The sequence below is a fragment of the Leptopilina heterotoma genome, unplaced genomic scaffold (genome assembly GCF_015476425.1).
Source record: "Leptopilina heterotoma isolate Lh14 unplaced genomic scaffold, ASM1547642v1 Lhet_10, whole genome shotgun sequence".
Taxonomy (NCBI): domain Eukaryota; kingdom Metazoa; phylum Arthropoda; class Insecta; order Hymenoptera; family Figitidae; genus Leptopilina; species Leptopilina heterotoma.
The window spans coordinates 919892-943732 of NW_025110813.1; the positions used below are offsets into that span (position 1 = coordinate 919892).

The window sequence follows — 23841 nt, forward strand, 5'->3', positions numbered from 1 at the left end:
TATAATAATTGTCCTCCTTTGAAATTCAATTATCAAAAATGACAAAATCGTTCAATATTTGAGGATAAACTGTCAAGATTTTTAACTTGACAATCTCAGTCTTAAAAAAAATCAGATTGAGACGTGAGTAATAAATCAATCGAGTATAAATATATTATGATTGTGAACTAATGCTAATTTATCTAGAGATTTTCTTTTCAATCGAGTTAAAAAAAATTGTCACTATTATTAAGATTGGTATTATCCTGTCTTTAAAATTCAATATTCTTGTTATAAAAAAAAAATAAAGTAAAAAAAAAATAATTTTTACAAAATTAATCCCATCAAATAAATTGGATAAACGTTATTCACAAATTTTAAACAAAAAATTAGCTAACGGCTCTTTGGAGCTTGCTTTTTGCAAATTTTCGTCTACATGACAATGTTGAGAAATTAAAAATTCAAAAAAATTTCCCTTTTTTTTTGATAAAAATTTCTCACTAAAATGGTATTATTCTTTTTTCAAAAAACAAAAAAAGCAAAAGTTGCTGAAAAAAAATCACACGGGTACCAAAATTAAATTATAAAATTCATCAGATAAAATTATAAAAATTGGAGGACACTTTGATCGTATAAAATATACTTGAAAAAAAATTATTTGTATATTAGTTCACCTTTGGTACCCGAAGAAAAAAAATTGATCATCACGTTCTCTTCTTAAATCTGAACGATCATTATAAATGTTTGCTTGAATATTCATCGCAAATGTTAATTATATATGCGAATAACACATATATTTATATTGTTTATATAAGTACTAAGAAATATCGGACAAATGGAATTTAAAAACGAGATTAAAATGCGATAGGAAAAAATTTGCTTTTTTTACCCCATCATCACTTGGCCCGTAATTAAAAAGAGTTCCTCTAAATATCTATGCGCGGTCGATATTGTAACCTTAATGGTGGATCCCGGAACCTCCATCTCGTTACATAGACAAATTTTAACGTATGGTCCTTTCCTAATAGTTCGTCATTGCACAAAATATCAATCTGAAAATTAAATAACTATTATTATACAGTCATTATTATTATTATTAACTTATTAATAAATAAAACGAGAAATTACTACCTATAAACTTATCAGGCTTGCCACAGGTCAGAGAATTCAGGGAAAAGTCAGGGAAAGTAAAATTGGTCAGGGAAATCAGGGAAAAGTCAGGGATTTTTAGTAAAAGTACTGGAAAAATAAATTGAATTTTTGAAAATTCATGAGAAAACTCTGAATTTTGATGTTTTTTTGTTTGCCTCGTAAACTATGAAATTACCACGAATTTTAATACAAAACCTTTAATTTTTTATATTTCTCACAATAATTTCTTTTTAAATAACTTAATTTTTCAAAAAGTATCATAAAATTATGACTTATAAATTATTTAATGAATAACTTTTACAATTTTCATAAATACTAGATTGATAGAAGAATTTTAGTTGAAAATAATAAAAAAAAATTAAATTTTGGAAAAGTTACAAATTATTTCAGAAATTTAAATTATTTTCAAAAATTATAAAAATTCTTCGCAGAATTTCAATTATGTTCAAAAATTTTTAAAAATTCTCGTCAAAATTTCAATTATCTTTATAAATAATAAAATTCTTCATCGAAATTCAATTATTTTAAAAAATTTTAATAAATTCTTGGCAAAATTTCACAGGAATTCAATTATTTACAAAATTTTTAATAAATTTCTTCGAAAAAATTCAATTATTTTCATAAGCAATAAAATTTTCACAGGAATTCAATTATTTAAAATACATGAGAAGAAGGCGATCACTCCGAGTCTTCGACTCGGACATGTTTTGTAATAATATTTTTATAAGTTGTTGAATTTCATAAAGGTTTGAATTTGAATGTATTGAAAAATTTTAATTCCTACAGAAGAATAATAATGATTAAATATTTATTTAAAAAAGAAGTTATTGATGTTTTCGAATAATTTTACAATTCAAGAAATTTGTAAATAAATGTAATAGAACATTTTTTTGAGTATCTAATAATTTTTAGAGTGAATCAGAATATTCTTTAGGGTCAGGGAAAAAGTGGAAATTTTGTCTGGAAATCAGGGAAAAGTCAGGGAAAAATAAAATTAAATATTTGTGTCAACCCTGCTTATTAAATAAAAATTAAAATATTTAAATTAGAAAAAAAGAAATGGCAAATAATAACAATGACTTTTCAGAAAAAACTTACATCGCGATATTTTTCAATTCCATTTAAAACTTTTTTCGCTATAAATTTCTTTAGATGAGTAATGGTTGCTTGTGCGGAACATCTGATGAATCTTCGTCTTAAAGTTTTTAGACTTGCATTCATGCACTCCAAGCACACATTGACCTTTTGGATTTGAAAGAAACATTTTTGTTATTTTAGTAAAATTACACTTTGAAACAATTTAATGAAAGATAATTTTCTAAATAATTCGAATAATTTACTTGTTCGTCCGCTCGATGATAATCAGATTCCGCGTGTGTATCGCCAGATGGTTTTTCCTCCTCCATTTCACCGGCATTTGGCAAAATGTCTTTGGGACAAGGCAGCCCACGTGCTCTATAGAATTCTCGTTCTCTTTTAATCTCATCTATCAAGGGCAAAAAAATTTCAGTCAACTATTTGATTAGAATAGATTAATTTAGTTTCATAAAAATAAATTTAGTATAAATATTTCCAAATGATTAGCGGATTTAAAGTAGTACAAATTAAAAAAAAAAAATAGAAAAAAGTAATTTTTAGTGTCACAAAACTAGAAAACGTATCCAAATATTATCGAATCGTAAAAAAAGTAGTAAATAGCTTTTAGTAAATAAGTACAAAGCCTGTAATTCTAATTTTTAATTATTTATCATCCCTTTTTGGCTTTAAACGAATAATCTTAATCTAATTAGATTAAAAAAATAATTTATATTCAATCCAAACATTTAGTTTAAAGAGAAGAGTTTAGAGCAAAAAAAAAAAGAAATGTCAAGTTCAGTCAAGAAATAATATTCTTACTTTCTTGAAGATCAGGAACCAATTTGTAAACAATATCTTGCATTGTTCTGTCAAAACTGATATACTGCAAAGGATGAGACTGATGAATAACTATTTGACATGTTGGACACGTGTGCTTTTCCTCCAAATGTTTGACTAAACAACTCTTGCAAAATGTGTGTAGGCACTCGGTGACAGTTGTTGCGTCTATTAAATAGCCACGACATATTTTGCACGTTATATGGCTATTTAAAGTTTTCAATTTGATTCGTCTCTCCATGGCACCAGTGAGCACCATTTAAATGGCCGGGGTTACCACCTAGAAAAGTTTTAACCGTTTTAACACAAAATATTTAAATGCCATATCACTAAATCTTCCTTTATTACTGTAAATCCTGTAAATTTAAATCCACACCTTTTTGTTTTCCTTTAAAAAACAAACAATTTCAATCCAAATCAACCAGAGGCTTTTAACATTTTAACTTTCTACATGAATTTAAATTATTTATTTATTAATTTAACTAAATAATGAAATTAAAGTAATTAGAAACTGTTTTTTTAATAATAATAATAGAGAAAATTTATATTCACGTGACGATGTATTTTGATGCATTCAGAAACTGCTTTTAAACTATATTTAATAAACAATCACTTATTTCTTTTGTAGCGGTAAATATTGATGGAACAATTGATTCTTTTGTTTACTATTAAAATATTGAATGGATACTTATACACTTGATTGATTTTATTATTAAGCCATAATTTTCTTTCAAAAGTGGGTTATAAAGCATTCTAACCTCAAATGGGGTGGTGAATTTTTTGGATAAAATTTGCACTTGTTCTATTCAATTCTCACTGGTTGTTTTACATATGCACAAAGCATTTCGAATCCCTTTTTCGGCACATGTGGTTTTTAATTAATAAAAATAAGAATTCCAACAAAAATTTTGTAAAAAACGCTATTGTATTTGTGTGGTATTTGTAAATGTGGCTGATAAAAAAATTAACAGACAGCAGCGCTAGAGCGGCAAATACTCGAATGTTTTACACAGTCTATTGTTGCTTTTACCCCTTTTTATCGACTCATTGTTATTTTAAAAAAAATGAATTTATAATTTATATTTGTCTCTTATTTATACAGTTTATATACAAATTTTAATAGAATTTCAATTAATTTAGTTAATTTTGAGCAATGCGCGAGTAATACAATATAATTGCAATTTAAAAGAAAGAGAAAAGTACAATTTTTTCACCAATCAAAAATTTTCATTAGTGGAATTTATCCAATCAACGTTCAGAAATTAACCGCTTTTTTCAAATTTAAATATTTTAAACTAGTAATTAATTATTTAATAATTAATAATATAATAATTTAATAAACTAATAATTATTAAAGAATTAATTAACATTATTCAAATTAAAAAAACTATTTATTTTCAACTATTACTTTCAATTTTGGAATAATTTCAGATTCAAAATTTTACGAATTCGATTATTAACTAATTTAGATACTAATTATTTATAATTGTTTATTGTTTTTAAAAACATTAATAAAATTCTTTACAGGAATTCAATTATTTTTAATTCAATTTCAATAAAATTTCTCAATAGAATTCAATTATTTATAAAAATTTGATAAAATTCTTCGTTAAAATTCAATTATTTTCATAAATAATAGAATTCTTTGTGGGAATTTAATTACATACTTTCAAATAATTTAAATAAAATTTTTCCCCGAAAATCAATTATTTTCAATAATTTCAAAAATTGTGATACAATTCATTATAAGAATTCAATATTATTTTCAAAATGTTTAATAAATTTCCGGGCAAGAAATTAATTATTTTCATAAATGATAATGAAATTCTTCGATGGAATTAAATTATTTTCAATACAATTTTCATAAAATCTTTCAAAAAATTCAAATATTTAAAAAAATTTTAATAAAATTCTCCGTGGAAATTCCATTTTTTTTTTAAATTGTAAATAAATTATATGTCGAAAGAATTTAATTATTTTCAATACAATTTTAATTAAATTTCTCAAAAAACTTAATTTATTTTCAAAAATTTTAATTACATTCTTAGCAAGATGTCAATTACTTTCATAATTTTTATAAAAATTTTCGAAGGTATTTAATTATTTTTAAGAATTTAAAGAAAATTCTTCTAAAAAATTTTATTATTATGAAAAATTTTAATAAAATTCTTTATAATAAAAAAATATAATTAAATTCCTTGAAAAAATTTAATTCTTTTCCTAAATAACAAAATTCTTCAAAGAAATTCAAATATATTTTGAAAATTTTTGATTACCTAATTCTTTATGAGAATTGAAATATTTTCAATACAATTTTAATTTAATTCCACGAAAAAATTCAATTATTTTCGAAAATTTTAATAAAATTTTTTAAATAGGAATTTAATTATTTTGAAGAATTGTTATAAAATTCTTCGCAGAAATTCAATTATTTTAAAAAATGTTTGGTAAAATTTTTAAAAAGAATTCAATTATTTTAAAAAAATAATTATACATTTTTAATATTATTTTAAATAAATTTCTTTATAAAAATTAAATTATTTCAGATTCAAAATTATAAAAGAAATAATAAGAAATATTTTTAATTGGAAACAATTTGATTTAATTAGTTTTTGGTATTTTTTAATCTTCAAAGCATTAAATTAAAATTTCGCAAATTTTAAATTTTAAAACAGTTTTAACAGAAAAATTATCAAAAAAGAATTATAAAACAAAAAGCAAAAGAAAACAACTAACTTTAAATTGCGCACAGATTACTGAAATGCAACGATTATTAAATATAGATTATTTTTAATATAAAAAATGATCGATCATTTCAAAATTTGTTTACTTAATATTATTTTTTATTTGTAATTAATTACAAATAAAAATCATATTAATTCGCAATTTAACGTTAATTAACAAGACTGACAATTTTTCTAATTACAAAAGATTTATTTTTGTTGACTATAAAACAAAAATATTTTTACAAATTTCCCTTTTTATACAACATGGTGAAAATTACTAAATTATTTACTAAAATATAAAAATGTACACGTTTACCATAATTTTATCATTTATCAAAAATCAAAGATAGTGATTTCGATATAAATATCAAATGAATTAAAAAACTACAATACCGTGCTTACAATAATTACAAGAGTTATCAATATATTCACACTTATAACTTATTAAATATTGTTTATCGCCTTTAAATTATTATTCTTTCTTTTAAATTAATTTTAAATTGTCGTAATTCTCTTTATTCCCAGGCATACTCTTTTTTTCTCTTCGTTTTTATTTTAAAATCTAACTTATTCGTTATTCTTTTATCAATAATAATATATATATTTATTACAATATTTATTTATAAGAATACGAAATTCATTTATGACAGTACGAAATTCATTTCAGAAATAAAAAAATGAAACTAATAACTAAATTGTAGAGTATTTGAAATTTCGAATTATTTTATCGAACTTTTTCAAATTATTACCTATATATATTCTTAATCTTTAATGAATTTTTTTCTTTAAAAAAAAATGAATATTTAAACTTAATATTTTGTTCAAGCGCATGAGTTATTAATGATAACATTTCTCACAAATATCCTATTTTTCGGTATAAAAACATTATACAACAAATAATAAGAAATATACATTTCAAAACTCGATTCGCATTTAAATATACTAAATTCGTTGAATAACTAATTCATTTTACTTTACACATAGGCATCGAGAAAAATGAATTTAAGTAGAAAAGCTTTTATTCGAAATTTTGATAAATTTAACTCGAAATATAAGAAAAAAATATATCTCCTTAGAAACAATCTTAATAATTAAACAAAAATATTTCTATAAAATATACGTAGAAAATTTGTTTAGCTCCCTATAAAATGTTAAAGCTCATACCTTTCAAAGTGTAATCCTTTTTTTCCCTTCTTTTTAATTAGAACAGTAATACTGTTAACCCCTAGCGAAATGTAAAAATAATTGTTCCAATGTTGCTGATAATACTGTGAAATCTTCTATACATTCATACGTCTCTTTGAGAACTTCCATAAAATGATACATTGTTTTCCACGTTGTCTTTGAATTCGTAACGTGATACGTTATATAACCCTGAAAATTAATTATAAATTTTTTTATTTATCTTAATTTAATTTTACAAACGTATTAATATGGAAAAATGAAAAGTAATTCAAATTTTATCTAATTGCTTACTGTTGAGTTCAATTAATTGAAATATTTTTCAATCAAAATAGATTCACTCGAAACTTTATCGAAACTCGTGAAAATGAATTAACGAATTAAAATTCGTTAATTTATTTTCACTTTTCACGGGAATGTAAAAAATTTAACAAAAATAAATAGAACCAAAATAAAATAAACCATAGATATGAATAGAAATTACGAATATTAAGTACATATTTTTTGAATTAATTAAAAATCTACTTACTACATGTTCATCACGAAGTTCGCATTCCAAAGTACTTTCCAAATCGTTTTTTATTTTTTCCACATCATTGTTACTTCGTTCTGGATTTAGTTTCAAATTTATATCGTAACCAGCACCAAAACGTTGTTTTAATTGTTGACTTTGTCCAATACAGACAAACTGACCTTTTACCATAATGACTAGTCGATTACAAAGTGCTTCGCATTCTTCCATACTGAAAAAAAGGTTTTATTTCTTTAATAAAAAAATGTAGAGTACAAATTAATAACAAAAAATTGATAAGAAAATGTTTCAATTAATTATTTGTAGGAATTAAATTATTATTATTAAATTATCGGAAAAAAATTCTAATTAAATCTTTTCGAAAAGCAAAGTTTTCCTGAATTTCTAAATTCAATTACTCAAAATTTCAATAATTTTGTTAAATAAACATTTTAATAATTATTATTTTTTATTTTCCCACAAGAATTAAAATTTAAAAATTTTTTTATGACAAACTTTCGCAAACTTAATTATTTCTAAAAATATCCACTCCAACTTCTTTAACATTCGATTGATTTCTAAAATTATTAACTTAAATTTTTTTCTATAAATATCAATTACTTTTAATAACGAGAAAGTTCTTTGAGAATTCAATTGTTAAAAAATAACATTACCTAAAATACGTCTAAAATTCAATTTTACGAAGAAAGACAAATTCTTTAGAATTTTTAATAAAAATTATTCAAAATTCAATTTGAAACTTTGAGAAATTTAAATAACAAATAATTTGGAGTATAACTCAATTAATTTCTAAAATTTTTAACTTAAATTGTTTTTTAAATTTATTACCTTCAATAAATTTGAGAAAGTTCTTTGAGAACTTAGTTATTAAAAAAAATTACCTAAAATACTTTTAAAATTCAATTTACGAAAATAATTCTTTAGAATTTTTGATAAAAATTATTCAAAATTCAATTTCAAATGTTTTGAAATTTAATTATTTCTAATAATTTCGACTATAACTCTTTTAATATTCTATTATTTTCTAGAAGTTCATCAAGCTTTCAATTATTTAAATACAAAACTTGCAATTGTAACTTTTCTTGTTTTTTTAGAGTTCTTGTAGATCAAAAGAAAATTTAATGCCAATTTTAGATATTCAACATTTTTAAAGCATTTCTTATTTTCGGAATTTATAAAAATATTTCTAAAAAATTCTAAATCGAAAATAAATTTTTAAAAATATTTACAACTTAAAATTTCTAAATTTATTTTAATGAATGATAATTTCACTTTTTAGAAATTCCTATGGAGAATTTTATTAAAATTTTGTAAAATAATTGAATTCTTTTCAGGAATTTCATAAAATTCCTATTAATTAATAATGAAATTCTTAAAAAGAGTTTTATCAACATTTTTTAAAATAATTAAATTTCCACGAAGAATGTCATTCAAAGTTTTTAAAATTATTGAATTTCTGTCATGAATTTTATTAACAAGAAAATAATTGAAATCATGATAAATTTAATTAGATAAGAATTTTATTAAAATTTTTGAAAATAATTGAATTCTTTCTAAAAATTTAACTAAAATTGTATTGAAACTAATTGAATTCCTGCGATATTATAGAATATGAAAATAATTGAATTCTTTTCCATAATTTTATTGCATTTTTCTAAAATAATTGAATTCTTTTCCATAATTTTATTTCATTTTTCTAAAATAATTGAATTCCTACGAAGAATTTTATTATTTATGAAAATAATTGAATTCTTACAAAGAATTTGATTAAATTTTTATAAATAATTGAATTGTTTTGAGAAATTTTTTTGAAATTGTATTAAAAATAATAGAATTCCTGCGAAGAATTTTTATTAATGTTTTTAAAAACAATGAAGAATTATAATTAAATTAGTAAATTAGTTAATAATACATTTTTTTTAAATTTTGAATCTGATATTATTAAAAAACTGAAATTAATATTTGAAAAATATAAAATTTTATAATTTGCATAATAATAGAATAAATTCCGCATTTCGCGCGTAATAATTCTCAGTTTGGTAAATAATTGCCTGTAAAAAATTTTTACCTGTGAGATGTAAGAATAATTGATTGTCCCGCCAGTTGACAGGATTTTATCACATGCCAAAGAGATCTACGTGCCGCTGGATCAACTCCCGTTGTTGGCTCATCTAACAAAACGAGATTAGGATTGCCAATAAGTGAAATTGCAATATTTAAACGTCGTTTATTTCCTCCACTGTATGCACCACTTGGTTGAGCTGCGCAAAGATTTAAATCTGTAAAGCAAAATATTATTCACTTAGTTTTTCAGTACAAATATTTATCGAACCTTTAGAGGGTATTTTACATGCATTTCTATCAAATTTTCTAATTACTAATTTTAATTTAATTCTAATGTTTAATTACTGATAATAATTAATACGTACTTAATCTATTGATCCATTTTTCGACTTCTAAGTGCACTTGTTCTTTGGGAACTCCTCGAATCAGAGCAAAGAGTCTTAGATGATCTCTGGCATTCAGTGAATTTATCAGCGCAGAAGTTTGTGGACAGTATCCCATTTGCGCTAAATACTAACATAACGAAAATAAATTACTAATGATATCTTCATTTATTAATGATTTTAAATTTATCAATAATTAATTTATTGTTTATTTAAATTTATTATGAAACTAAGCTATAATTGAAGTTGGCAACGTTTACGTCGACAAAATTAAATAAAATTCTCTTTCTGCGTCGACAAAAAACGTTGATTAATATTAAAAATGAAATACCTCTTTTCTGTTATTGTAAATCTCCTTTCCGCCTAAATACATGGCGCCACTATTTGGAAATTCATCGCCAGTTAACATTCTAAAGGTTGTACTTTTTCCAGCACCATTCACTCCCAATAAACCGAAACATTCACTTTTCTTAACGGAAAAATTAATTTCCTTGACAGCCGGTAGAAGGCCGTAGAATTTACTTAATTCATAAACTAAGTAAATAGCGTCACTATCGCTATCAGGATTTTCTGCACTCGAATTCATCTTTTCCATACTGCCCTGCATTTTTGCAGGATCACCTATTAGAAAACAAAAAAACATTTAGATTATTCTTATTAATTAATAGCAAATTACGTCAATAATGCAAATTTTAAAAAATCAATTACATATTTAAAAAATTTAAACTGAAATTTTCTAATCATTATAGCATTAAAATTAAAATTAATTTTTATGGCATTAAAATTAAAATTAATTATTATGGCATTAAAATAAAAATTAATTATTCTATTAAATTTTCCTAATACTATTAGTGGAAATATTCTTTCAAAAGCTTACTTTGAGTTTTTAATTTACTAAGTTCAAAAGCAACCGATAATTTTTCTTTCTTCACTTGATCGTCCATTTCGTCGATGATGCATTTCGGCTCGTATCTTTGAATTTTCATCAATATGAAAGGTATAATTCTGTGCTCGAGTAATCCAAGAATTGTAAAATAAAATATCGGAGTTAAACACATATAGAGAACGCTTTCAGAGAGATTTATGTCTCCTTTAAAATCGGGAAAATATGGCAGAGATTTTTTACAGCTTCCATTCTGGCACTCTAGACCTAAAAATAAAAGCCCAACGTACAATCGTTAATTTTGAGCAAATAAACAAATAAATAAATATATAAATAAATTAGAGTTGACACAATAATTTGATTTTCGTTTCCCCTGATTTCCAAACAAAATTTTAACTTTTCCCCTGATTCCTATATAAAAAAATCAAATGGAGTTCAATTACAAGAAAAAAGAAAAATATAAAAAAATAAGATTTTAGAAGCAAAAATTTAATTTAAAACTCAGTGTACCTATATCTATTTTAAAAATAAGTAGTTATGTCATGACCTTCCCTCCTTTATTTTCAACAATTTTTAAATTACATATTAAAAAATTTAATTATTTTTAATCGAGTTCTCGGAAATTTGAAAATAAAAAAATTTTATTTGTTTATAAAAATCCAATATCTAATCATTAACTGAAATATTCTTAAAACATAATTTTTCAGAATTATAAATAAAAATTTTTAAATTTCAAATTTTCAAAGAATTATAAATTATAAATTTAAATCTTTTTAAAATTAACTAATCAACAACAAATTTAATTTGTACTTCTTTAGAAATTAAATTATTTTGGATGCAATTTGGAGTCTTTAATGTTAATTTTTATACTAACAAACATATAAATAAATACTGTGATTCTTTGTGAAATTCAATTATTTACCAAAAATTGTTTACCAATTATAAAATCTAAACTTTTTGAAAATTCTATTTTCTCTTAAAACTGTAATGAAAGTCACAAAATTTCAATTAATTTGACAATATAGTTTAATACACTTTTTTTCAATTAAAGTATCTTTAAAAATTGAATTGATATTTCGCTGAAACCTAATTTTTTCAGAATAAAATAAAATTATTTAAAATTTAAATAATTTTTTAAATAAATATTTAATTATTTATTATGAATTTCTTCACACAATTTGGAATTTTCAAAAAAATGTAGTTTAAAATATTCTGAAATTCAATTATTTCTGAAAATTGCAACAGGTTTTGATTCAAATCTTTTCTAAATTAATTATAATTCATAACTATTTAAAATTAACTAATAAACAAAAATTGAAATTGCACTTCCTTCAAAATTAAATTATTTGAGATACAATCTGGTCTCTTTAATTATGATTTTTATACTAACAAATAAATGAATGCATTAAATTGTGACTCATTGTAAAATTCAATTATTAATTAATTATTAGATTTAAATTTTTTGAAATCTTGATTTTCTTTTAAAGCTCTAATAAAATTTATTAACAAATTTAATTATTTTTAATTCAATTTCGCAAAATTTCAATTAATTTGATAATTGTTTAATAAATTTTTTTGTATCTTTTAAAATTAAATTAAAGTTTCTCAGCAACTTGATTTTTTAGAATTTTAAATAAAATTATTTTAAACTTAAATTATTTTTCAAATTTTACTTCAAAACCTTCTGAAATTAAATTATTTTTGAAAATTGCAACAATTTTTTATTAAAATCAAAAAGTTATTTTAGAATTTAATTATTCAAAATAAATTTAATTATTTACAAAAATAAGAAAAATCAGGGTATTATTTCAAAATCCATTGTGATTCAAAAGTTTTTAACATAAAAAAATGAATAAAAATTCAAGGAGAATTCAAGGTTTTTAAGTATTTCAAAAATGTTCTTGAACACAAAAAATCATAATTTTTCTATCAATTCTAGAAAAATGTGATATTCTTCCAGTATTTTTGATAAAATTCCTTGACATTTTCCTGATTTCCCTGACTAATTTTATTTTCCTTAACTTTTCCCTAATCTGTGGCAACTCTATAAATACATAACTAAGCAAATATATAAAAAATAGACGAAAAATAAATATTATTTCGCTCACCACAACATTTGCTGTGAACCATACAGGCAATATCTAAAAATTGCTGTGGCGAACGACGACATTGTGCATTTTGACCCGCCGTCTCAAAGAAACTGATCTGACCATGGAAGAAACTTATATAGGGAATCATTAGGAAAATCTTCTTTTGCATTCCTCGTAAAAACTCCATAAACTTCATGTCAGCTATGTTTAACATCAATATGTGAAGAATCAATTCCATCGCAACTGAAAATATCAAAAAATACCAAAATTATTTTTCAACTCAATTTACAAAAAGGAGAAACTAATTTATTAATTTTAATTAATTATAATTAATTTCACAAAATTTTCTAAACTTACTTGCTCCAAGTGGCAGAAGACTCAGCATTGTTATAACAGTACTCGTTGACTTTTTCAGAAAACTGAACGTATAAACAACTGGCAAAGTGTTCAAAGCAAACAGCACAAGTAGCAAAACCATAATTGCTGAAAAAAAATCGAAAATTTCAATTGAAAATAAATAATTTTCCACTAATAAAAATTGAAAAATTTCGCACAAATTTTCTTTTAGTACTTATTAATTATTAATTAGTCAATTAGTAATGGTAAATAAATTGATTTAATTAAAAAAATAAATAGTCCCTCTTACCCATTTCCGTTCCGCGGAACATTCGAATATCAAAAATGCAATCAATGGCGAAGAAACCAAGTAAAATGAATATAATTGACACGAAAAAGACGATGAAATCAAATAGAAACATTGTGCCCCAATAGAGCCAACTTGGAACTCCGGTCATTCTTTGAAGTTGTTTAACGCCAAGTGATGTTTCTCTAAGCGGATGAATAACGAACAATGCAATTGTTGGATACAGAAAGGCAATTAAAAGTAAAACACGGCCAAATGTGTCGTCTTGTGTTTCAATAATTTCACTGCTTTTGTATAAATTTGGAAATTTTTGACTCCAAACATTAATTTCATAATCCTCGCCAGCGAGTGCTTTTAAAAGTGTATTCGACAGGAGATTCACTGATATTGGAATACTGTACGATGCCGATGTTGAATAAAATGCATTCATTTTAACTTTCTTCTCAGCATTAATTTGAATCGAAGCCGCGGCGATTAGATTATTTCGATACGTCGCCAAATCCTTTGTTGCTAAATCGAGCATCCCTGAGGAAAAAAGAGAGAAACGAAATTAAAAATTTAATTTGGATTTTATGGATTTCTTCTTTTGTCATTTATTTATTTAAATTTAAATAAATAAATTAATAAAAAGTTATTATTTTTATTTACTTTGCGAAATATTAGCTCCACCAACATCGACAGCAACTCCATCAAATTCCTCGACAACCTTTTTGTAGGCACTTTCAAATGGTTCATCGCTTGAAACAAAACTTTCAGGATATCGATATTTACCGAGTCTCATTGGAATTAACGGTGAGGTGTCGCGAAGAGCATTGAAATCGAGTCCTATCAGAAAAATACTGACCAACGGAATCGCAATCTGGAAAAAGAAAAATCGAATTATCAATTTATTTATATAAACTATAAAATAACTTTAGCGTTCATTTGAGCGTTAGAACTTTGGGATCATTGACTTTTTAAATGAAATTAATTAGAGAAGTGATTATTTAATTACATTTTGTCAAATTTAAATATATTCAAATCAAAATAAATGAATTTAGAAATTAACTTCTTATTGGTTATTAACCACTAATTACTCGTTAGTATAGAATTTTTTCTACGTACTATTAACCAAAATGTGAGAATATTCTTGTAGGTATAGGTGAGTTTTTTCATAAATAAAGCCATTGCCGATTGCAAAAGAAGATTGCGTCCAGTTACTTTCGAAATTTCGTCCATTTGAGGTCGGCAAGAATCGACTTCGTCCTCGTCTTCTTTCGTTGCTCTTAAATTGAATTAAAATACATCAATTAATTTAAATTAATTTATTTAATTGAACTAATTAAATAAAAATAAATTCATTGAAATTAGTAATGAAATAAAAATACATCTATTGAAATTAATAATGAAGTAAAAATACATTAATTGCAATTAATAATTAAGTAAAAATACAACAATTAATAGAAATTATTATTTTCAAAAATTTAAATAAAATTTTAAGCAAAAATTCAATTATTCTCATAGATAATAACATTTTTTAGAAGAATTCAATTATTTTTAAAAATATGGTGAAATTCTTCACAGGAATTGAATTATTTTCAATTCAATTTTTGAAAAATTTCACGAACTGATTATATTATTTAACAAATATATTTTAATAAAATTTTTCAAAAGAATTAAATTATTTTCATAAATTGTAAGATTCTTGACGAGGATTAAATTATTATTTTTATAAGTAGGTAATAAAATTCTTCTCAGAAATTCAATTATTTTCAATACAATTTTAATAAAATTTCTCGAATGAGTTCAATTATTTTTAAAAATTGTAATAAAATTTTTCTTGATATTCAATTATTTTCAAAAGTTTTGATAAAATTCTTTTTAAATTTCAAGTACTTTCAAAACTTTCAATAAAGATTATTGAAAAAAAATACATTACTTTTAAAAAATTTAAAGAAATTCTTCAAAACAATTCAATTATTATCAAAAATTTTAATAACATTCCTTGGAAGAATTCGATTATTTTCATAAATAATAAAATTCTTTGCGAGAATTGAATTATTTCCAGTAGAATTTTAACAAAATTTCTCGAAAGAATTAAATTATTTTCAAAAATTTTGATAAAATTCTTCGAAAGAATTCAATTATCTTCCAATTTTTTTAATAAAATTCTTCACAAGAATTGAATGATTTTCAATAGATTAATTTTAAAATTCAAAAATGTAAAAAGAAAAATTATTAAAAATGTTAGGAAATAAAGAAGCAAACAAAAACTAACTTTAAACTGCGAATAGATTGCTGGAATACAACTATTATTATTAATTGTAGATTAGTAATTAAATAAAAATGTATTAATTAGTTGCAATTAATAATTAATTGGTATATCCTTATTTAATTAATTTTCTTATAAAATTCTTTATAAATAAGAAAAAAAATTTTATTTCTATTAAAGTTAATTTATTTAAAACTAAAAAAATACTAGTGATAATTAAAAATTATTCAAAAAGAAACTCACTTGAGAAAAACTTGTTCCAGTGTAATGAGCGAGACACTTATTCCATTCACACCGAGTTCTTCTTTCTTCTCTTCAATTTTGTCCAAGTCTTGTGGCAATTCAGGTGTGTAGGGAACATTGAAGACCATTTTTCCACCATCCAAATTTATTAATTTACAATCCCTACTGAATTGGCTCTTTATTTTTTCAAAATTATATTCTTTTTCCGTTGACAGTGTCACTTCAATATTTCCTTGCCCTAAAATTCAAAGAAATATTAATAAAATTAAAAAAAATATAAATAAACTTCAAAAAGAAAATTACATAATAAAAATATCCACAAAATAAAATTTATCACCCTGTGGTATTTTAATAGTACAACTGATTAAATCAATTTGATTTAATCTATTTAATATTAAAATCAATTTGATTTATTTTTTCTATTAAAATATCACCAGGTGATAATTTCAATTAAAACTTTTAAAATTAAATTAATTTAAAGCAAGTTAAATGTGAGCGAAATATTTAACTGATAAATACCGTAAAGTTTTTTGAGAAACATTGGAGTTCCATAACTTTTCAAACGTCCCAAATGAATTATCGCTGTTCTATCGCCAAGAATATCAGCTTCTTCCATATTATGAGTACTAATGAGAATTGTTTTCTGTCCTCTCATTTTCTACAATAAAAAGAAGAAACAATTTTCTTAATATTCTTTTTTTCAAATTTGAAATCTTAATTTAAAATTTAGATTTTTTTTTTAGTTTCAATAAAACTATTTCAATTTTTTTACCAATAAAATGTCCCAAGTATCTCTTCTACTTTCAGGATCCATTCCCGATGTTGGCTCGTCTAATATCAGTGTCTAAAAATATATAACAATTACTTTTTATTCATTCATAATTATGAAAAGAAATCCAAATCAGAATTTTTAATTTTTGAAATATTCAAAGAATTTAAAAATAATGAAATATTTACCGAAGCATCGCCAATTATTGCCATTCCGAGGCAAACTCTTCTTTTCTGACCACCGGAAAGTTTGGACGGCACTACATTTTTCTTTTGAAGTAATTTTAATTTCTTCAATAGAAGATTCACTTCCGTTTGTACTTCACCTTTCGTTTTATTTTTATTTTTCAGCTAAAAAGGGAAAAAAACGATTTTTAAGTATTGTAATTACGAAAATATATCCATTTTCTAATAGAATTTTAATTTCTCTAAAAATTGCTTTAATTCATAATTATAAATTAATGTTGATAATATTAACTAAATTTAGAAAAAATTGAGTAGCAATAAATACTATAAATAAATTACTTTTAAAGAAAATTGAAAATTAGTATATGTGTGGAAAAATTCTTACCAAGCCGAAAAATTCGATTTGTTCGAAAACATTTAAATCTGGGAAAAGCATATCTTCTTGAGGACAAAGACCCAAATCGCTTATAATATCGTCCATTTCGTCGCTGGCTTTTTTGCCGTTTATCAAAACCATTCCCTCCGTAGGACTTAACAAACCTGATGGAAATCAATTGAGAAAAATTAATATTTAATAACTGGTTAATATTCATATTAATCAGCTAATTAATTAATATTAATAATTGCTTCCCCCCGAGGAAGAAATTATTTATTAGTTAATAATAAGTATTTATTTATAGAATTTTGAAAATATTTTCTTTTTTCTTTACCTGTTAAAATAGACATCATTGTCGTTTTTCCAGCTCCGTTATGACCCAATAAAGCTGTTATTTGTCCTTTATAGAAATCAATTGAAATTCCCCGAAGTGCCTGATGTGTCTGAAAATAAAGAAAATATTAGAAAATAATTATCAATTAAACTAGGAAAAAAATTATCTATTAGAAAACAATTATAAATTAAATTAAAAAAATATCAATTAGAAACCAATTACAATTAAATTTTAAAAAATACCAATTAGAAAACAATTATCAATTATTTTCAGTAAAAATGTAATTTTATACTCACTGCACGATTGAAACAATTCGTATAATACGATTTCTTTAAATTTCGAATTTGAATTCCAGGCCTGAATGCATCTCTTGGAACTGGTTCAAAGGGCTTTCCTTCCAAATTACTATAATCACAGTCATACACCTCTTCTTCTGAAGAAACTTTATTGATTTTCGATCGCTGCAATTTTAATTTTGAATATTTAATTGAATATTTCATTTTAATGATAATAATTTTAGCTAATTTTTTTTTTTTTTTTGCTATGTATACAGTAAAATAATTATACCATTAGAAAGAAAAATGGATGCTTTGGAACACCGTATTTGCCGGGTAGAACGGCATAAACATACAATGTGAGAAAAAAGTGGAAAAGTATTCCTAAAATTGACAATAAAAACATTCCTCCCAAACTTCCAATTGCGGGATAATCATCGTCTCCAACGACGAATAAATTACTCCATCGAACTCCCGTCACTGATATTTATAAATTTTCGTAAAATTATTAATAAATATTAATTTAAACATTTTCAATAGAACAAAAAATTGTTTATTTACTATACATTATTTTTACTATTAGAATAGAATTTTAATTGCAGTGCTATTGTTTACTATTATTTTATTAGTTATTAATTAGTAAAATAATAGTAAGGCAATTAAAATTGTACGCTAATAAAAAAAAAATTTTAGTAAATAAATAAATTGTGAAAATGTATTCAAAATTAGCACCTACATCTTTTTTCATAAACGCTTATTTCCTGGAATACACGGAATAATGAATAATTAGGAAAAAGAATTCCCAAATACGGTATCAAAGTAAAAACGCTACTTTTAACGATAAATCTTTGTAGCATTGCGGATCCAACATAAATTGCCAGAATTCCCGAGATCATAAACAGAGCTGAAAAGCGAAAAATGTTTTTAAAAGAAATCCCTAAAATCCAATTTTAATACTTTAGTTTTTACAGAATGTAGAATTTAATTTTGAGATAATAGAATTTCTGTTAAATTTAATTAAAAAAAACTAGTTTTAAAAAAATTGAAATATACAGATCTCTAAAAGTAAAATTTAATGTATATATGCTACAATTTTTACACTGCATTTTTGAATTAGTCGAATAGAATAATTCGTAAGAATTATTCTATTCTACTAATTCAAAAATGCAGTGTAAAAATTGGACTTATACGAATTTCTATATTCGACAAATTCAATTTTGTTATTCATACAAAGACAAAATTTGAATACTTTGTCAGTAAAATGAAGAAAAATATTTCAAATCTTACATTTTGAAAAATATGAAGCAATATGCATTCCATAGGCCAAGAGATGAGTCACTTGAACGATGAGCAATACAGCAACAATAAAAACATTTCCATAATTTAAATATGGCTCGACGTCCGATACAAAAGCGTTTGTAAATAATAATAAAAGGGGAGTGATGTAAAGAATGCTAAATATTACTCCGCTTACGAGCCAACTTATTAAATTCTGATAATTCTTAACGCCATTCATTGACATCAAAATCTGAAAGAATAAAAATCATTTAATTTTACAATTATTCAAAAATATCAATTTAGTCGAAAAAATATCAATTTAAATAAATACATTTAAATTGAAATATAAAATTAAATAAATATTAATTGATTTGAATAAATAGAAACTGAATTAAATAAATATTAATTAATTTAAATAAATATAAACAGACTTAAATAAATATAAATTAATTTAAATGCAAAAGAACTATTCGAAAAGGAAATTATTTGATATTTAAAAAAATACCAGTTTCAACGTCTATTTGTTTATACGTAATATTTGTTATTATACAGTATAAATACAAATGATAAATATAAACACAAACAATAAAACTTGTTTCTTAAAACATTTTTTTGAAAAAATGTTTTCAACCTTATCGCAATTTCATAAAATAAAATAAATAAATTTAAATTTATTTATACTTCTATTTTCTAGTCTTTTAGTTTTTTTTTAATAAATTTAATAATATTCTACAGCAAATAAATTCATGAAAATTCCTACTGACTTTAAATTAAAAAAAACTGCAAATTTTCATATCGATTAATCGAGTTAGTTTAAAAGTACTAACATTGACGCCGATGAATTTCTCATTAGCAGCATAAGTGGCTTCAATGCACAGAGGAATTAAAAATGCCATAACCGCAGTCATTGCGTACATTGTTCTTATCATCTCGTCATTAGAATCCAATTCAATGTGAGGGGGATCGGGCATTTGTTGCAAAGATATCTGCAAAGACGTTGTTTATAATCGTTAAATTATTTAGAAACTAACAAATTAAAAAAATTACAATCAACTGAAAAGAATTGTTACCAAATTACCAAATAATTATAGATAATCAAAAAAAAAATATATATATATAAAATAAAAATAATTATTACCAAATTACAAGAAAAGGTAATAAAATAAAATTGCAATCAAATAAAATAATTATTAACAAATTACAAAAATTACAAATGGAAATGATTCCACGTAATACAATCAAAGAAAATAATTATTAAATAAAAATAATTGTAATCAAATAAAATAATTTTCATATAAAAATAATTATTATCAAATTAGAAAAATTACAATCAAAGAAAAACAATTGTTACAAAATGCAAAAAAATTACACCCAATAAAAATAATTTTTACCAAATTTAAAACATTTCAATCAAATAAAATAATTATTAAATCCAAATAATTGCAATCTAATAAAATAATTATCAAATAAAAATTATTATTAAAAAATTAGAAAAATTATAATCAAATAAAACTAATTTTTACTAAATTCAAAAAATTACAATCAAATAAAAATAATTATTACCAAATTATAAAACTTACAATAAAATAAAAATAATTATTACTAAATTAAAATAGTTATACAATCAGATAAAAATAATTATTATCAAGTCATTATAAAAAAAGTTTATCAGAAAAAGTAATTAAAATACATTTTAAAAATTAGAATTAAATAGAATTTTCTCGTAATCATGACTCACTTCAGCATTGTATGAAGAGTTTGGTACTTTCATTTTTAAAAAAATCCCATCAAGACACATTTGCACTTGAACAAACGGAAATGTTTCCACGTAAGCATTATATCCGCTAATCATATCAATTGGTGTCGCGTACATAAATCTTGGAATCAATGGCGATTTAATGGTGTACTGGAGATTCTTCGATGTCGAATTAAATTCATTGTGATCCTTAAAAACAACAGCTAGAATTTTTCTCGAAATATCTTCTATCGTCTTTATTGCAACTTCTTTTAATAATTCGCCCTCCGTTGCGAAGCCCACGATATCTATTAAAATTAAAATTAATTAAAATAAATTCATAAAATAATTAAAATTTAAAAAAAATTCCCATTTTTAATCATTAATACCTAGTTAAAATTATATTCTTCATAATTTAATTTCAATGTAAAGCATTTTTGAATTTAACTATTTCTAAAAATTACAAAAGTAATTCTTTCAAAATTCAATCATTTCTTTTTTTGAAATTTATAAATTAAATTATTCAAAACTACATATAATCATTTTATTATATTCCATTCTAAATCAATTCTTATTAAAACGTTCAACGAGAATGCAATAATTATTTAAATACAAAAATAAATAATTAACTGAATAATTAAATATTTCTTAACTTTGAATTCTTATAAAGAATTTCATCAACATTTTTTTAAATAATTGAATTTTTAAGATAAATTACATTAAAATTTTTTATAATAATTAAATTCATTCAAGAAATGTAATTAAAAATGAATTGAAAATAATTATTATACTCTAAGAAACAAATTATATCAAATTTTTTTAAATAACTGAATTTTTTCAAAGAATTTTATTAAAATTTTTAAGAACAATTGCATTTTTATCGGAATTAATTTTAAATTATAATTGAAAATAATTGAAATCCTGTGATGAGTTTTACTATTTATGAAATAATTTAATTTTTGCCACGAATTTTAATAAAGCTTTTAAAATAATTGCATTCTTGAGAAGAATTAAAAAAAAATCTTTTTAAAGAATTGAATTTCTTTGATAATTGCATTATTCATAAAAATAATTAAATTCTTTCAAAAAATCTTATTAAAATTATATTCAAAACAATTGAATTATTATAAAGAATTTCGTTAAATTTTTTAAAATAATTGAATTCTTTGAAAGAATTTTATTAAAATTTTTAAGAATAGTTGCATTTTTCCCGGAATTAATTTAAAATTGTATTAAAAGTAATTGAAATCCTGCATGCGATGAGCTTTAAATATTTATAAAAATAATTAAATTCTTTCAAAGAATTTTATAAAAATTTATTTAAATAATTGATTTTTTTCGAAAAATATTAGGAAAATTCTGTTTTAAATAATTGAATTCCTGGGTGAAAATTTTTTTTTTTTTAAAATAATTGAATGTTTGTGAAAAACTTTATTGACATTTTTTTTAGATAATTGTATTTTTTTGGAAAATTTTATTAAAATTGTAAATAAATTTATTAAAATTTGTTAAAATAATTTTTTTATTTCAGTTGTTAATAAATTTAAAGTATTATAAATTCTCAAACATAGAAAAAAGTTGCAACATTTAGTGTAACAAATAGAAAAAAGGATCCAAATAGTAGCAAATCGTAAAAAAAGTAGTAAATAGTAGGTTTTAGTAGTTGAATACGAGACTTGTTATTTAGTTTAAAATTAATTTGTTTTAATGTAAAAAATAATTTTTTTTCTGTAAAAGAATAAAAATTAAAAGTAAAAAAAATATTGTTCGAAACTTCAAGAACATGAAAATAAAATACTTTTTTTTATTCTTTTTTGCCGAAAATCGTAAAAAAGAATGGAATAAAATGAAAACAACAACTTACTGTCTGATGGAAGACCAAGACACACTCCAGTTTCATACATTAAATCATCGACAAATTCATTTTTCGGTAAATAATAAACAAGATTTGCAGTCATATCAATTGTTTCCTGTGCCTCTTCTTCTGTTATAACATTATAATGGGTGATATTTTCCACACGTTTCGGTGCTGTCGCTGACAAATCTCTCGTAAGTTGAGTGAGTGCAAATAATGCAAAAGGCAAGCATATTTGAACAAAGAAACCCGCTTTCCAATGTCTCTTGCGAACAATTAAATTCTTCCACATGAGAAGTGCAAAAACTCTCCATTTACTAGCCATGATTGTTGTCAAATTTTAAACATAGACGCGACAATTAAATTTTTTTTTCACTGCCTAAAAAAAAGAAAAGCAAGATCCATAACTATGATAATTACCCTTGAAAGTTACGAACAACAAAGTATAAAGCAATGATTTATAAATAATTAATAAACGAAAACTACTTCCTTACCTTTGCCTTATCGAGTTATAAATACCGTGACACATGAGACTGTATTGAATTCATGGAAATTAATATCGTACGATAATGAGCCCATTGTATTACGTCTGCGATAAAAACCAATTATATTGCAAAAAATTTAAAAAAAAATGTAAAACAGGAAAAATGAGTAAAAATCGAAAAAAAAGAATTACTTACAAGTCTTTTGTTCGTGAAAATTAAGCGGAGTTATAATTTATATTTACGAGAATTGAATAATTGATCATTTATGTTGATATTAATTACATATTTTGATAGTTGGCTTTCTTTCATGATTATTTATAATAATCGTTAATGTTAATCTCTCCAACAGGTTGATGTGTATAATTGATAAACTTATCAGCCATTTGTACTTATAATGCACTCAGTTTTATTGTTTTCAATGCATTTCCGATAAAAATGTACTGAAAAGTGCAGTGTTCTTTAATGTCGTCACACATTTCGCTTACGACAACAAAACGACATTCTCCT

The 23841-nt window shown here is 22.8% G+C and overlaps 2 protein-coding genes across 2 annotated transcripts; both read right to left on the reverse strand.

Moving 5' to 3' along the window:
* Positions 1–4019, reverse strand: LOC122498742 (polycomb group RING finger protein 3). The gene is made up of 5 exons (XM_043606632.1): positions 3804–4019; positions 3028–3325; positions 2472–2617; positions 2230–2373; positions 1–1031 (listed from the first exon to the last, which is right to left on the reverse strand). Exons 2-5 carry the CDS (start codon positions 3302–3304, stop codon positions 906–908), a joined length of 693 nt encoding a protein of 230 aa, XP_043462567.1. The 5' UTR covers positions 3305–3325; positions 3804–4019; the 3' UTR covers positions 1–905.
* Positions 4020–5999: 1980 nt separating this feature from the next.
* LOC122498750 (retinal-specific phospholipid-transporting ATPase ABCA4-like) lies at positions 6000–23671 on the reverse strand. The gene is made up of 26 exons (XM_043606646.1): positions 23530–23671; positions 23344–23438; positions 22859–23228; positions 20998–21302; positions 20087–20245; positions 19269–19509; positions 18718–18885; positions 18274–18461; positions 18003–18167; positions 17707–17815; positions 17382–17536; positions 17000–17161; positions 16815–16886; positions 16562–16700; positions 16043–16280; positions 14653–14812; positions 14197–14407; positions 13552–14073; positions 13263–13388; positions 12924–13148; positions 10810–11082; positions 10264–10553; positions 9915–10062; positions 9554–9764; positions 7483–7696; positions 6000–7145 (listed from the first exon to the last, which is right to left on the reverse strand). Exons 3-26 carry the CDS (start codon positions 23172–23174, stop codon positions 6990–6992), a joined length of 4953 nt encoding a protein of 1650 aa, XP_043462581.1. The 5' UTR covers positions 23175–23228; positions 23344–23438; positions 23530–23671; the 3' UTR covers positions 6000–6989.
* Between the last annotated feature and the right edge of the window lie 170 nt (positions 23672–23841).